Below are 15,992 nucleotides of genomic sequence, written 5' to 3'. Positions count from 1 at the left end.
CTAAAGGACTTCCCACATTCACTACACTCATAAGGCCTTTCCCCACTGTGAATTCTTCTGTGCATAACAAGGCTGGCCATGTACCTAAAGGCTTTCCCACACTCACTGCACTCATGAGGCCACTCTCCAGTGTGGACCAGCTGGTGCTGAATAAGCATGCGTTTACAGGTGTAGGTTCTCCCACATTCTCCACATTCGTAAGGCCTCTCTCCGGTGTGGACTCGCCGGTGCTGATCAAGTTTGGTTTTAGTACTGAATGTTTTCCCACATTCACCGCACTCATATGGTCTGGCTCCAGTGTGAATTCTCTGGTGCACAACAAGCTGGGAGTGTTGCCTAAAAAACTTTCCACATTCTCTACACTCATAAGGCCTTTCCCCTGTGTGAATTCTTCTATGTATAGCAAGGCTGGAGCTGCATCTAAAGACTTTCCCACATTCACTGCATTCATAAGGCTTCTCTCTGGTGTGGACTCTATGGTGCTGAGCAAGCCTGGACTTCCGGTAGAAGAGTTTCCCACATTCATTGCACTTGAAACGCTTTTCTCCATTGTGAAACTCTGCTACAAACTCCATCATTTGTGGTTTAACCTGGTGCTGGACATGGCCAGAGCTACCAGGGAAAGCCTTCCTCGCCTCTTGGCACATAAAAGCCTTCTCCAATGCATGGATCGTACAGTTCTTCATTAAGGCCTTACCCAAATCTCTTCTCATGAGCTTCTCTCCACCGTGCTGGTGGGATTGCACATCTGTCCCACACAGTGTCTGGCCAGGGTTTGTTCGCAGGACCTCGGGTCCACACAAACCACCTTCTAAGGCCAGGTTACCCATCTCCCAGGGACAGACCTTCTGGCTGGACAGGTCTGTCTTTTTGGTATTTCTCTGTGGCACTTCTACAGAACCATTCTGCTCAGAAGGTGTCTGTTCATCCTCTGCTGTATGACAACACCCTGAAATTTAAAAAAAAAAAAAAAAAAAACTGGTAGTGAACTTCATGGAGGAAAACGTAAAAAGAGGCAACCCCATCCCAAACTTATATCTGACATAGAAAGAATAAATCCAACAGGAAAAACGAACTAGGGCAGGACAGGAAAGCCCCAATCTGCCATACTGGGCCTCTTCAGGTCACGGAACAGTGAAGATTCACCAGGCAAACATACAAAGATGGGAGGTAGTGCACAGAAGAGCCACAATTAGACAATACACTCCTACAGGAACAGTTTTCGCCAGGGCCTTGGCTGCTGGTGACACACGTGTGCTGTGTGGAAAGCTATGTCCACGCCCAGGATATTCCGATTGTCTCTGAACAGCTGGTGTTCAGGACGATTTCAATGATAGATGCAAGCCTTGTGACACATTAATGTAGGTGAAAAATGGAAAGCATGAGAGTGAGGATGCTGAGGAATGGTGAGGAGTGGAAGACAAAGATGTTAGAGATAATCCTGGGTTGGAAGCTAGAGTAGAAATCACAGAAGGAATCTGTCCCGAACTGAGGAAACAGAAATGAGATAATCAGCCACGGGTCACGGACTGCAAACAGTGTTCGGGCCAGGGGAGGCTTCAAATCGGACTTGAACCTAGCCATATTATTTCCTCCCCGTGCTGCCAATCACCAGGGCCAGACCCACTCTGAGCCCTTCTTCCTTTCGCCAGAATCACGTCCACTTTGATCCTATATAACAAAGATTCTCCACTCAACTCCAACTGGACAATAACATGGGACCTAGAAGATGCAAGTGCTAAGAGAAAGAACGGACAGGTGAGTGGTCAGTACTGGCCCAGGAGCCCAAAACAAGAGTACAAAGAATCTTCTATGATGGTTTCACAGAAACAGCCAAGAGTACTTCCTAAATAGGGACCACGTGGATCCCAACAATTCCTGGAATAGTGAGCCCCAGGAAACGTCAGCTGGAAGGGAAAAAACTCTGGAGCACAGAGGTGCAGAGGTCTACAGAATCAACTTAGCAGGCAGTGTTTGAGAGGAATGGAACTCACTGAGCTGATTCAAATTACTTGACCTATAACAGCTTCACTGAGAAAATTTCAGAATAGCTGGCATGGGGACTACTTGTAAGAATTGAGAGGTGCCCACTGTCCAGCTGTTAAGACAAACAGACTTGCCTTTCGAGAAAGGGGAAAGGCAGAAATCTGGTCAGAATGCCAGGACAGGGGTGAGGGCCTTACCCAAGGATGCAACCAGCGTGAAGTTCTCTAGCATAACATCGTGGTACAGGAGTCTTTGGGCCTCACCAATGAGCCTCCATTCCTCTTGTGAAAAGTACACAGCCACGTCCTCAAAGGTCACAGGACCCTGGGATGATGGGGACAATGGTGCAGAAGCAGTCTCTCTCCCCTGACCCTGTAAGTACCCTAACCCCAGTCCATACTCTGGGGTCATCATCCTCCACAGGTCCCTGATTCAGAGAGCAGTGCTTCCTTGAACACCAACTCCAACCCCCAGCAACAACACACAGGTCTAAAGACAGATTACTTCTAGGCTGTGGGCCTGGCACGCAGGACCCCTTCCCTCTCCAGCAAGACAACAGCCTGACAGTCCCCAGGGTGATCCAATCCAGACACCAGCAACTTGAACCCACCCTTCTCAAGGTCCTATTAACAGGGCCCTGGATCAACTAGTTCAGACACCTTCCCCACATGCATATCACTCAGTGGACTTTCTCAGACATCTGACCCCCGTCATCACTACCTGGACCACAAAGTTGGCCTATCTCCTGTCTCCTCATATACCCTTCTGCACATGGCAACAGAAAATCCTTGTCAATGTAACAGGTTCCCACCATATCCCAACTCTTCGCTGGGAGCTCCCCAGCCCTGTTCTGAAGGTTTCCCCACCGGCCCTTGGTCCTGACTTTATCCTCAGTCACAACACGCGTATCTAGATACCCCTGGTCCAGTTACACTTCCATCCTGCACATTATGTCTTTTCAACAGTTACAATCTTTGTTCATATAACATCCATTTAAAATGATGTTATATGAACATACCTGCTTGACACATCTTCAGTAAACTCACCTGACATCCTGTCACAAACTTTCCAAGTTCCACCACAAAAGCCTGGTGAGTCCCAGGAAGGGAAATATGCACAGCCTGACTTTGCTATCACTTCATCTCCATTTCTGCTTTCCTTCTGCATCAGTTTCAAAGCCATTCCCCCAAAGAAACCTGACCTACTATCTGGACTTCCCCTTCCCTTCTTGCTGATGACCACTCCTCTTGTCTGTCTTGTGACAGTACCCCCTCTCCTCCTTTGTCCCCTAATGGCATCCCGAAGCCTCCCCAGCACTCTAGATCTACATGCTCAGCCATCCACTTGTCTCCTACAGTTGGAAGTCACTGGAACACCTGAGGCTCAACAGGGCTGAAACTCAATTCCTAATATTCTTACTGAAAACCACTGATGACACTTCCACTCTTCCAGATGCAAATAAAAAGACTTTGGAGGCATGTGACCCCTCCACATTGGAAAATCTGGTCAGCCTCTACTTAAAAGCCAAATATTCCTCCTACCTTCACACCTACCACTTTGATCCAGCAATAACCAATGCAAATCTGGAAAATTAAGACAGTCCTTTGATTATCTCCTTGTCTTCCTCTCCCCCAAGTGGTTGTGCACTCTGAAGCCAGAGGGAGCCTCTTAAAACCTAAGTCACATCACTTTTCCTCTCTATTCCAAAGATTCCATTTCCACTATCATTCTCAGAACAGAAACCCATCTTCGCATACTACCAGTCTATCCTAACTCTGGTCTTCTTGAGCTCTGTTCTTACCAGACATTAACAAAGACATACAAATTCTAAAACACACCCATCTCAACTGCATGCTCAAGCATCTGTGTGGACTTTCCCATGAACTTAAGACAACTTTCCACATCTCAGTCCAGCGGCTGCCCAAAATGGGAATCTCTTCAGGTTATCTCTGACCTGGACTTGTAAACCTGGGCTGAGGGTTTCTGAATGGTTTCCAGGCACCAAGTCCACGAAGAATAGCAGCAAAACACTTCCAGGACCCCTGACACTCACCAGTGAACAGTCCATAAGTGGTTCCGCTGAACATGGAAATAGCAGGGCAATGTAACTTTAATTTCCACCAGCTACACAGACAAAAAAGGTGATTAACGAGTGAACCATTTAACATTTAAGGCAAAGACAAATACTCAAGGGAAAACGAAAGCATGTAAAAGATGAGTTATGGACTTATGCAATAAAGTCATGTGGATAACTTGAGAAAAGGTTTTCCAAGAGTGGGACAAACACGTGCAAAGCCTATCAGTCATGTCTGATGTGCCTGAGTGTATCCACGAGTCTAGTATGACTGGAGCTCAATAATCCAGAAGAATGAGGTACGGGTTGCAGATGAAATGCTTGTGGCAGGTTGTATACAACTATTACAGCTCTGTGTGTGCGTGCTCAGTCACTACACTACTGACTCTTTGTGACCCAATGGACTGTAGCCCTCCAGGCTCCTCTGTCCATGGGATTCTCCAGCCAAGAATACTGGAGTCAGTTGCCATGCCCTCCTTAGGGACCTTCCCTACTCAGAGATGGAGCCTGTGTCTCCTAGATTGCGGGCAGATTCCTCATTGCTGAGCCACCGGGGAAGCCCCTATTATAGCTGTAAGCCAGGTATTAATATATCAAAATAAAGTATATGTTTCTGACATTTCCGTTTTGACTGCCTTCTATTTTCTCCTTTGCCAATAAAACATTTTTCATAGATTACTGCAGTTTGACCTAACTTCTGAACAGTTTATGATTCCTTTTCTAATTTTACTTTGGTAATCTTAAAAATTGTTTTTGAAAAAAACTGCTATACACTAAGTTCTGATCTAAAATTATTAGAACATTATATAATAGAATTGAAGATGTTCAAACAGACTAAAACAGAGTTACAAGGAAAAAATGATACCAGAAAATTAATCTGTGATAAAGGGGTTTTTGCTAGAATCTAAAAGTGCTTGGCCTCCAACAGCTTGAAATAATTGGACATCACTGATGACTCTTCAAACCCAAAACAGAGAAAAAAACCTATGGGACCTGACCTTTATTCCACCCTCATTATATAAACATAGAAATATCTTCTTTGGTTCTAAACATCTTGATAGGAATTCCAAGCATAACATTCTATCATCACAATGATTAATTTAGTCTCCCTGAAAACAAATATTTTAACAAGATACATTAATCATTTTCTCTTTCAATATCATCAGAAGATGATGACTGAATAGTAAAATAATCACTAAAAAAGCAGAAAACCTTAAAGTGGCTGTATACTGTAAAAATGTTAACTTTACATAATGCATGAGAGTGTATGAAAATACAACTACGGGATCCATTAATAACAATCATCTCATTCGAAGAATTAAGCTAAAATTAATAACGTGGAGCAAAAGATCAAAAAGTCAAAACTTCATTTAAATACACACTAACATGTCCTTTATACACAACAGAACACATGAAAGGTATGGCTAGAATAGCAATGATTATAAATACAGGAAGCCGAGAGAGGGAAAGCCTTCAATAGCAGGATTTGGAGACATTTTACTCACTTACTCACTATGTAAAATTACAAAAAATGAAAAATTAGCGGATAGACATGAAAAAAATGGGAAAAGTCACATCATCTTGTGCAAGTGAAGAAAAACATATAATACACATATGATTTCAGCCACAAGAAAGTTTTAAAACTGAGCAAAGGGAAACTACAGTCGTTGACTATTTTCCACACAGCTGGCAAAACTGCCAAGAAAGTAAAGAAATGCTCACGGGAAACATCAGACACCACCGTAACATTTGGGAGGCAGGATAATTGTTTTGGAAGGACCTCCACAGACGGCTTTTGGGTCCTACTTGTATCTCCTTTCTCGACTTGACCAGTGAACGGCTATTAACAGCAGCTGCTTTTTCAACTGCAGGTGGAAGATCTCAGCATTCTTTTTCCCCCACGCAGGTTTTTCAAAATTAGAAAAACACACGCACGCACGCGCGCACGCGCGACACTAGTAAGAGAACACAGATAAGAACAGAATGCCGCAGAAGATACGAGGTGGCTGAGGGCCCGGAGAGGGCAGCGTCTACCGGAAGCGGATCTGTCAGCACGGCCGTCCCAGCAGAGCCTGAGAGCGGTGGGGCCCGGCCACGGCGGCGCCCGTCCCGGACCCAAGTCAGAGTCCGGCCGGACGGCGCCACGCAGAGCCTCAGACCCTCCTCAGAACAGCGCGCGCAGCGTCTTTACCTGGGGACCTTTCAGACCCCAACTTCCCCAGCGGCTACCAGCTCCCGCCGGAAGACCCGCCCGGACGCCGTCCTCACCACGGAAGCGCCTCTGTCCTGAACTTTCAGTTGACCCAGTGACCCACACACACCGCGCCTTGCATTCCGGGTAATGTAGTTAACATCGCTCTAGGGCGCAGCAAGGGGCGGTGCTACCGAAGTCAGGGAAAATTCAGCCTCACCCTTTGGGTAACCGGTAAGCTGTTCCCTAAGGCTCAGAATACTGGCGGGGTTCACCCTTCTTAAGGGGACGCACCCTGATTTCCTTGGAACACAATACTTAAAGGGGACCCACACAGATTTCCGTGGAATGTAGTCTGTGCTGATCAGAGGGAGGAACCTAGATATTGGGACTTTCCTGGTGGCCCAGTGGTAAAGAATCTGCCTTGCAGTGCAGGGGAAGCTGGGTTCCAGAAGATTCCACACGCAGAGGGGCAACTAAGTCCATGGTCAACGAAGTCCACATGCCACTATTTAGACCTGAGGCAGTCAAAAAAAAGAGAGAGAGAGGAACCCAGATACAATATTTCAGGGGTCTCCCAAACCTAAAAAGCAAATCGGCACGCGATGCCAGGTTGTCACTCAGACAGAAAGTGCATCTAATACACTGTATCTTATTGCTATACCAAGAACTGTATGCTGAAGCTTTAGGTTCCTGCTTTAGATTTATGAGTGTCACCGTGTTTGCTCATGGTCAAGGAAGCAGAGAGTAAAGACAGCCATAGCAAGCAAGACAGAGGAGGGGCGAGGGGTAACCAGAAGCAAGCAGGCCAGTGCTGTGCAGCCTCAGAAGAAATGTACACCAAGTGACAATGTCCAATCGACACATATTTCTTACTTCACATTGTGATGTGTATTTAGTATTTTTCTAGCAGCTAAGATCTACCTATTTGAAAGTGACTTCCTGCATGCTATTTTCTCCCCAGACAGTGACTGTATAGTCTCAGTCCTAGTTTATTTCCAAAGGGGGCAACTGAAGCCTGAGATAAAGGATTGGATTATAAGATCCTCTTTCCTGGCTGGGGACAATATAATTTCACCAGCAAGTGCAGTAAAAATGCAAGAAGAGTTGAAAATATTCGTGAAGTGTTATAACTGCTGAAACCAATCATCATTTAATTATTCAGTTAGTGGTCAAAATCACTTTTCACCATGTGAATGTTTAGATCTCAGTGAGGTCCCTAGACACAATGATTTTTGAGAAGTGAGGGAATGAAGCAGAGCTCACCTAGGAAACTCTGCTAACCTGTGATTATAGTTTTGTAACATGTGATCTATTATTAATTTATTTTAAAAAATTTTAAGTATACCTTGAAGGGCTATGGAAACAGAGCAAATAGCTTTGCCAGAATACTTAAAAACAAAGATCTATAGCATCATATTTACTCCCTCTTTTAAAAAAACCAGATATTAATTATCTGTCCCATTACAGTACTATTTTGGCTGCATGGCACACATCAAGGGCCACAGAGTCAAAGACTAAAGCCTCCATGAGGCTATCATTCAAGTTAAAGGCAATGGACAGTAAAAATTAACGACAACATAGTCAATTACATAATACTTTTATGTACTGAGCATTAACTGAAATTTCAGAAATGAAGACCTAATTGAACTAAACAAGCATTTATTGAGGGCTTGTTAGGACAGCAGCCCAGGAGACAGAGATGCGAGAAGCACTTAAATTGTTTGACCTTGAACTGAAAAATGGAGAAAGCTTATAATGGCAAAAAATAAAGGCCCAAGTTGGTTCCATAAGTTGTTTGCCAAGAAATAAAATTGGAGCTGGAACAATCAACAGTGCTTCTATTTATTTACTGACGGCTTCACTGAGTCTTCGTTGCTATGTGTGGGCTTTCTCCAGCTGTGGACAGTGGGGGCTATTCCAGGTGTGGTGTGCAGGCTTCTCACTGCAGTGGCTTCTCTTGCAGAGCATGAGTTTTAGGGCACGGGCTCAGCAGTTGTGGCTCATGCGTTTAGTTGCCCTGAAGCATGTGCAATCTTCCTGGAGCAGGGATCAAACCTGTGTCCCCTTCATTGGTAGCCAGATTCTTAACCACTGGACCACCAAGGAAGTCAAGGGCACCAGAAAGCAAAGATTGGTTTGGGTCTGAGATGGCTGTACAGTTACAAGGGAGAATGTTGAAACTGCAAAGTTGCAGCTAGCAGATATTTTAAACAGTCTAGTGTGTTACTGAACTGAACCTGTTTGCACTCACCTACTTTCTTCTGATTGGTTGGTAGAAAGTTAACAAGGCAATGCTTCAGGAATCTTCATCAGCAACCTTCTGGTTCCAGGAAGGCTCAGGCCAATGTGCTTGTGATCAGCATGTAGTCATCATCCTCAACCTAGGTACAGGTTTCTTTCTGCAAAACACCACAAGGACATGCCTTAGATTATTGTTTACATCCCTTTGGGAAGCAGTAGACTTCCTCTGATTGCTTTATCACTGACTTATTGTTCAAGATGTTATCACTTTTCTTACTTGACTGCTTTTCCTTTTTTCTGGACTGTTAGAATCTCTGCTTAGGAACTGCTTAAGACTGCTCTTTGCAACCAGGGAATGTCTAGGAAACTGGTGCATTTCTCTACAAACAACAGATGAGGCTGGGTGGGAGCAGGGTGTCCCTGCTGATCCAGTGATTAGGTGATTAGGACTCCAAGATTTCACTGTTGTGGGCGTAGGTTCAATCTCTAGTCAGGGAACTAAGATCCTATACATTATGTGGTGTCAGGAAAAAAAAAAGACAAATGAAGGACAAAGATGGACTTGGGCTGGTCACCAAGTCGGTTCTCACCAAATGGCTTTCAACACGCATATGGCTACTGGTGACTAGTTAGCAGTGTTGAACATTGCTGACGGACATAGACATACCTGATTCTCAAAAGCAATGCCTCACTTCAAGGACTGTAAGAATACGTACAGACTTCGTAACATCTAACATGTAGGTCAAATGTGAAACACTGTAAAGGGAGCAATGAAACAGCGCATGTGACTAGTGAAGCCTGCGTAGGTGTCACTAGAGTGTAGCAACAAAAAGAAAAATGGGGGAAAAATGATTTGTGTCCAGTGGTCAAAGCATCAGTCAATGATGAACACAGGACAGGCACTCAGCTCTGTCATCACAACTTTCCTAGCAACCTCTCAACAACATCATGTACTTTTAAGCATCTCCTGCCATCTATATAGTAATGTCCACCCCATCACGCACCCAGGGTCCTTACGGCTCCACTGAAATGGCACCTGAAGGAGGTCAGTCCTATGAGAAAGACGGAAAAAGGAGGGGCCGCCACACATGGCAAGAGAGCAAACACGGGCCATCTAGTATCCTAAACTTCTGAGAACTTAAGACCATGAAATTGACACTGTGGCAGATCCCAAGTAGGTACAGGACTCAATAATGTCAACATTCTGGAAAAATTTTTAAAAGGTCATACTTAGAGATTAAAGGCAGTTAATCAACAACAAGTAATGTTTATTGCAGCAATGAAATTAAAAGATGCTTACTCCTTGGAAGGAAAGTTATGACCAACCTAGACAGCATATTAAAAAGCACAGACATTATTTTGCCAACAAAGGTCTGTCTAGTCAAGGCTATGGTTTTTCCAGTGGTCATGTATGGATGTGAGAGTTGGACTGTGAAGAAATCTGAGTGCCGAAGAATTGATGCTTTTGAACTGTGGTGTTGGAGAAGACTCTTGAGAGTCCCTTGGACTGCAAAAAGATACAACCAGTCCATCCTAAAGATCAGTCCTGGGTGTTCATTGGAAGGACTGATGCTGAGGCTGAAACTCCAATACTTTGGCCACCTGATGCGGAGAGCTGACTCATTAGGAAAGACCCTGATGCTGGGAAAGATTGAGGGCAGGAGGAGAAGGGGACAACAGAGGATGAGATGGACATGGGTTTGGGTGGACTCTGGGAGTTGGTGATGGACAGGGAGGTCTGGTGTGCTGCGGTTTATGGGGTCACAAAGAGTCGGACATGACTGAGCAACTGAACTAAATGTTTTGCATCATGACTGCAATTAATATACCTTAAAACAAACAGATTTTGAAAAGACTCAGACTCAAAGTGGCAGGCTGATTAATATCCCCAGAGACAAGCGGGTCCTCATCTCTGAACCCCGTTAACTGTCACCTTACATGGTCAGAGACTTTGCCAGCGCCGTTAGGGATTTTGAGATGAGATCGGCCTAAAGTTCATGTTTGCCCGGGGGGTGTACTCACAGGTCTCCTCATAAAAGACAAGCAGAGGGAGAGGTACTCTGCAGAGGAAGGCGATCTGATGACTGAAATGCTGCCCTGCTGCTCTTCGAAGATGAAAGAAGTGGTCTTGAGTCAACGAACACAAGGAACGCAGCTCTAGAATTTGGAAAAGACAAGGATGGGGATTCTGACTTCACCCCTGTGAAAGTGACTTAAGACTTCTGACTCCAGAACAATGAAATAATTAAACAGATGCTGTCTGAAACCGTCACCTTTGAGCTTAGTCATTACAACAGCTGTAGGAAAGGAATACGATTTAGTAACATAAATTACTGGTTGCTCCTGCCATCCTGAAGCACAGCTTTCCTAGAAAACGTTTCCTAAACTGAGATGCCATAAAGCAGTATACCCTTCTTTCTCAAAGTTCTGATTCACCACTTCAGTTTTATGGAAGAATCTCCATTCATACAGTGTAATGGCTTTTTCATAAAAGTGACTAAAATCCTTGCCAAGTTTCTTTCGATTTTGTGAAAATAAGTACTAACATAAGTCTTTTGAGACAAGACAAGGCTACGCGTTCTATGTGAAAATAACCCATAATGTGAGAATATGAATGAACAATACCCAAGAAATTATCAGTAATGCTGGAAAATTGCAAATTGGTTCACTGGGCATCAAACAGGGCCCTTCCCATTTTTGTTAGGTTTGAAAAATATCTATTCCAGAAAGGATTTTCAGGTTTGTATTTTATAGTTAAAAGGGGGATGACCCTCAAATGGCATGAGAAAACTTTTGGCTTGAGAAGTATAAGCATGGGAAAAACTTTATCAAAGCCTGCACTGCTAAAATGTTTTACATCAATTATGCTTAAGAAAGCCCTTTTAAAACAGAATTATGTTCCGGAATGACCAAGACCACCCTCAGATTCCATAGGACTCACAGAACTCATGGAAGCTCTTTAATTAAGGCCTATGGCTTATTACAGTGAAGGATACAGATAAAAACCAGCCAAGAAGGATGGCACAATAGGACAGAGTCCCAGAGAGATCACGTTGCCAGCTTGCAGTTGCCCCCTGCCACTGCACTTCAGCCTGACTTCAACATATGGCAATGCACACCTAGTATTGCTAACAGGGAACCCCATGCAAGCCTAGGTGCTGTCCAGGGTCCTGAGTGTCTGCCACACCGACAAGGGGCACCCATGTGACCAACCTGTTACTCTCTAGCTTCTCCAAATGTCAAACTGGTATTGAGAGCCTAAGCCTCCCAGTATCCCAGTACAGTATGAACATAAACGCTCAGCCCAGCCCAAGGCCCCAGGTAAACAAAGACACTCTTATTCAGCCAAGAATGTCAAGTCCTTAGAGGCTATCTCCCAGGAGTCGGGCAAGTCAGAGCCAGGCATCTCTTTGGAATGAAGAGGTTGCACAACTCAGGCCTGTATGTCTTCCTTTACACAGGCCAAGTGAACATACTCAAAACTCATACCGTTCCTAGTTTACTGCATTTTCATATTATCTGGGTTCTCAAGGTCTACGTCATCTGATGATGGAAGTAGAGTACAAAGGTGTGCTACTGCACCTGTCTTCCCACGTCCACATCGGGGGACCTTGAAACATGCCCCAAGGGTGAACAGAAGCTGACAACCGACAAATTCTTGGGCTTGTGTTACAGAACTACAGAAAAGAAAACAGCATGTTAAAACCCTCCTGCTTGCACACTGCCTCCACTGATTATGCTTGCTCTGGGGGTCTCCCATCCCTTCCTTTAGTTGTATACAAGTTTCCCATGGCCAAGGTGCTGTCACGAGAGGTGACCCCTTAAGCCCTAGAGGTGACACCTCTGACATATGGGTCACTATAGTAAAGGAGTCTCAAGTTCTTGGGAACCTGGAGTCAACTCTTTTCTTGAGCCCGCTACAAATGATCAAAACTACCAACCCCTAAAACTGGGCCTCCCCAGGTGTCTGATGAATGACTTTTTGACATCAGATGGCTAAAATTCCATGCTCAGTTCATGCAGAGTGCCTCCATTTATAAACATGCATCTGTGAAGGAGCATGTAACGCACACGCCAGTTAACTCACCTTTTCTCTGATTGCTTGTCCCCACACCTAAGAGCAGGCTGCCTCTTTATCCCCTAAATATCACAAGCACCTCACCTCCAAGAAGGTGGTGGTTCTGAAACTTGTCCTTCTGTGTCCTCATGTGGCTGTCTTGTGAAAGAAAACTCCCCCCAGCAAACCTCGGCATCTCAGCGTTTAGCTTGCTGCACCTCTGGTTCAGTAGCAACCACACACACACAGCGTGAAATTGCCCACAGTTGGAGGACTCGTGCCAGGAAATTGGCAAACACAACAAGGAAAGGTCAGTTGCCTTTTTTATTAATTGTCTAGGCCTAAAGTAATAGAAGTATGTTAATAATGAGGAGTATACCTGGTGAATAGAGTTGTCAGTACAAATATTTTATGCCACTCAGCAAAGTCAGTCACTGAAAGAAAGTCAAGTTCTCACATATTTATCATATTCTCAGTCACTAATAAGAAAACAGACATTATTTCAAAGAAGACATACACCTGCCAATAAATACAAAAATGGTCAACATCATTAATCAGTAAGGAAATGAAATCAGATCATAGGGAGATACATCTCCAACACTTAAAATACTGACCATACCAACCAAGTACTGGTGAGGAATACAGGGGAACTGAATACCATTGAAGGGAATGCAAACAGGTACAGTCATTAATTTTAGAATATGAAGCTGGATGTTCATATAAAGGATTTTATGTATGATTACAGTAAGCTAATCTGTGACAAAGTAGAAACAAACCACAAAACCCCATTTTTTAAAGAGATGAATGGATTAAAAAATAAAATGAAAATATACAAATAGTATATTTATCAGGAAAAAATGAGTTATTGACATTGGCAACTTAGATGATTCTCAAAATAACTGCGCATGGGGAAAGAAAATGACAACTACAAAAGTAATCATTTAGACTTCAGTGATATTGCTGTGCTTAGTCTTGCCCAACTTTGTGCAACCCCACGGACTATAGCCCGTCAGGCTCCTCTCTCAATGGAATTCTCCAGGCAAGAATACTGGAGTGGATTGCCCTGTCCTCCTCCAGGGGATCTTCCCAACCCAGGGATCAAACCCAGGTCTTCCTAACTGCAGGTGGATTCTTTACCATCTGAGCCACCAGAGAAACCAATGATATTAGAAGTCTGGAAAACACTAACTAATTTAATGAGAGAAAAATCAGTCAGTAGTAGTTGCCTGGGATCCTGGGAGACATATGGTAGTGATGGATGTTTGCTATGATGATGGTTCTGTGACTTTGCAAGTGTTAAAACTTACCAAGCTGTTAAGTTTGGTAATTCAGCTGCAGTTATGCTCAGTGCATGGCAACTGTACATCTCAACCAAATCAGGATAGAAACTGGCTTCACATAAAAGTCTGATTCTCCATTTTGGAAAAGAACTCTGGCAACCACACCTCAAATATACCACCTCTCCTGATCTCATGGGAGGAATTCGGTCACAGTAGAAATGAAGATTGCTGAACAATAAAAAGGTGCTTACACTCGAGTTATTTAGGAACTCTGCCTGGGTCCTAAAAGTCACATGCCTGGACCACAGGACTCCCTCTCATTTACCCACTGCTTTCACTGTGCAGCAATGGCCTTAGGAGAAACACCTTGCAGATGCTATGAGATGCCAAAACCTTTACATTCTTCAGTCACTGACTGCAGGCTCAAGAGGAAGAGAAACACGACTGTAACTTGAAAATTTCTGCAAAAACCTTATCATCAACAGCCACAGTTATGGGAACATTTATGAATGCCCTTTTAAAAAAGGTGTATCCCTCCCTGTTGCTAGATTCTCAGTTCCTACCAATCCCCCATTTCTGAACCAAGTATGGTTCCCCCCAGTGTCTGTGGCCTAACGCTCAGCAACACCAGCCTGCCACATTATGCACATTATGGCACATGGCTCTGTTCCAGCTGCACCTAGAGAGCTGCTTCCATTCAACAGTACTAGGGGGATGATGTGCTATCCCACGTGAAAAGAGAACAATTCACACAGCTCCAAAAATCACTGGTGCTGCTCACAGTCCTCATCTCAAGGTGGCCTCGGGACCCATCAGAAATCCTTTCAGGACCCATCAAAGAGCCTAATATCCAGGTCACAGCATTAGTTCCACAGAGCCCTGGAGTCCATACCAGGAGCCCGTGGACAATGCAAATTAGACCAAAACTAGACTGAACACTATTCTCTGTCATATCACTCCAACTGAGGTATTATACAAAGTCTGAAACACCCATAAAACTTTTTTACTCTTCATCTTGACAGTCCAGTTTGGTTCTTAACAGCAGTCTGAAGGTGAACAAACCCCAAGATGCATGTTGTCTTAAACAATAGTCTTTATTTTTACACAAAGCAGTGCAAAATGAGGCAGTTCCCCAAAGGGTGACTTGGAGCTAGAAAATCCATCTTGAACATGACATGACCCAATACCACCAGACAAAGTAAACCTCTATGAGCTGCCAGTAGAACCCAGACTGGATGCCCAAGATCAAAGCTGCTTAGGCCATATCCTAGGCAGCTGACAGGATCTAAGAGCATGACATCACCCAAGTGCTCAGGCTATACATGCTTCACTCTAAGGGACAGGAGAGCACAAAGGTCTACCTACCCTGATCACACTGGCAGACTGACGACCAGAACAGGAATCTGCCATTTGGTACAGGAAGAAACTCACAGTGACAGGAAGTCTGGCAAGGCTGCTGCACAGGTTAGGAAGTAGATCTTAGCTCCTTAAAGCTTCCAGAGAACCAAGTATCCACAGGCCCTCTCCACACCAGGGCTGTGCACATGGATGGCATTCAGCTTTCAGCTGATGATGCCCTCATAGAGCCTGTTCAGTAAGATGTATTTATTAAGGAGACAGCTCATTGGCTTCTCCCTTCATCTGGTTTGAAGGTCTTTCTCCAGTATGAATTTTCTGGTGACCAATGTGGTTATACCTTCAGCTGAAAGATTTCCTACATTCTCTGCACTCTGGGCTGTGAAGGTCTGGTGCTCAATCAGAGCTGATCTGTGACACAAAATATTTCCATATTTGTTGCACTTGTGAGGTCTTTCTGTGGTGTGAACTTTTCAGCTTTTTTTTTCCTCCTTCAGGTGCTATAGCTAAAGAAATTCTCCACATTCGGTGCACTCAGGTGACTTTTCTCCAGTGTAAATTCAGGTGCTTAATGAGAGTAGATTTCTGGCTAAAGCATTTCCCACACTCACAGCACTTATAAGGCCTTTCTCCAGTGTGAACTCTCTGGTGTGTAGTAAGAATAGAATTTTGGCTAAAACATTTTCCACATTCACTGCACTCAAAAGTCTTTGCTCCAGTATGAATTCTATTGTGGACTTGAAGGTGGGCTCTTTGTCTAAAGGACTTCCCACATTCACTACACTCATAAGGCCTTTCCCCACT

General features: G+C 44.2%; 1 protein-coding gene and 2 long non-coding RNA genes across 8 annotated transcripts in view; all 3 read right to left on the bottom strand.

Moving 5' to 3' along the window:
• The window catches only part of LOC120860588 (zinc finger protein OZF-like), a 7,292-nt gene extending 843 nt beyond the window's left edge, over positions 1-6,449 (bottom strand). The window contains exons 1-4 of one of the 6 annotated variants that reach the window (XM_040236388.1): positions 6,095-6,449; positions 4,040-4,110; positions 2,184-2,310; positions 37-949 (exon numbers count right to left, since the gene is read on the bottom strand). In XM_040236388.1, the coding sequence (XP_040092322.1) occupies positions 37-949; positions 2,184-2,310; positions 4,040-4,054 (1,055 nt within the window). In that variant the 5' untranslated portion in view covers positions 4,055-4,110; positions 6,095-6,449. Of the gene's footprint in view, positions 1-16; positions 950-2,183; positions 2,797-4,039; positions 4,218-5,784; positions 5,981-6,094 lie in introns of those variants that run through there. The other 5 variants (XM_040236387.1, XM_040236389.1, XM_040236386.1 and 2 more) reach the window with 5 other exon arrangements.
• A 42-nt stretch (positions 6,450-6,491) lies between these two features.
• Positions 6,492-10,648, bottom strand: LOC120860592. Its single transcript, XR_005720369.1, has 3 exons — positions 10,518-10,648; positions 8,506-8,653; positions 6,492-6,769 (listed from the first exon to the last, which is right to left on the bottom strand). It is a non-coding gene; the product is annotated as an uncharacterized LOC120860592 (long non-coding RNA).
• Positions 10,649-10,666: 18 nt separating this feature from the next.
• On the bottom strand, positions 10,667-15,986 carry LOC120860591. Its single transcript, XR_005720368.1, has 3 exons — positions 15,198-15,986; positions 12,078-12,986; positions 10,667-10,792 (listed from the first exon to the last, which is right to left on the bottom strand). It is a non-coding gene; the product is annotated as an uncharacterized LOC120860591 (long non-coding RNA).
• Positions 15,987-15,992: the final 6 nt, after the last annotated feature.

Source organism: Oryx dammah, unplaced genomic scaffold (assembly GCF_014754425.2).
Source record: "Oryx dammah isolate SB20612 unplaced genomic scaffold, SCBI_Odam_1.1 HiC_scaffold_11119, whole genome shotgun sequence".
Lineage (NCBI taxonomy): Eukaryota > Metazoa > Chordata > Mammalia > Artiodactyla > Bovidae > Oryx > Oryx dammah.
This window is presented reverse-complemented; position numbering and strand designations above follow the sequence as displayed.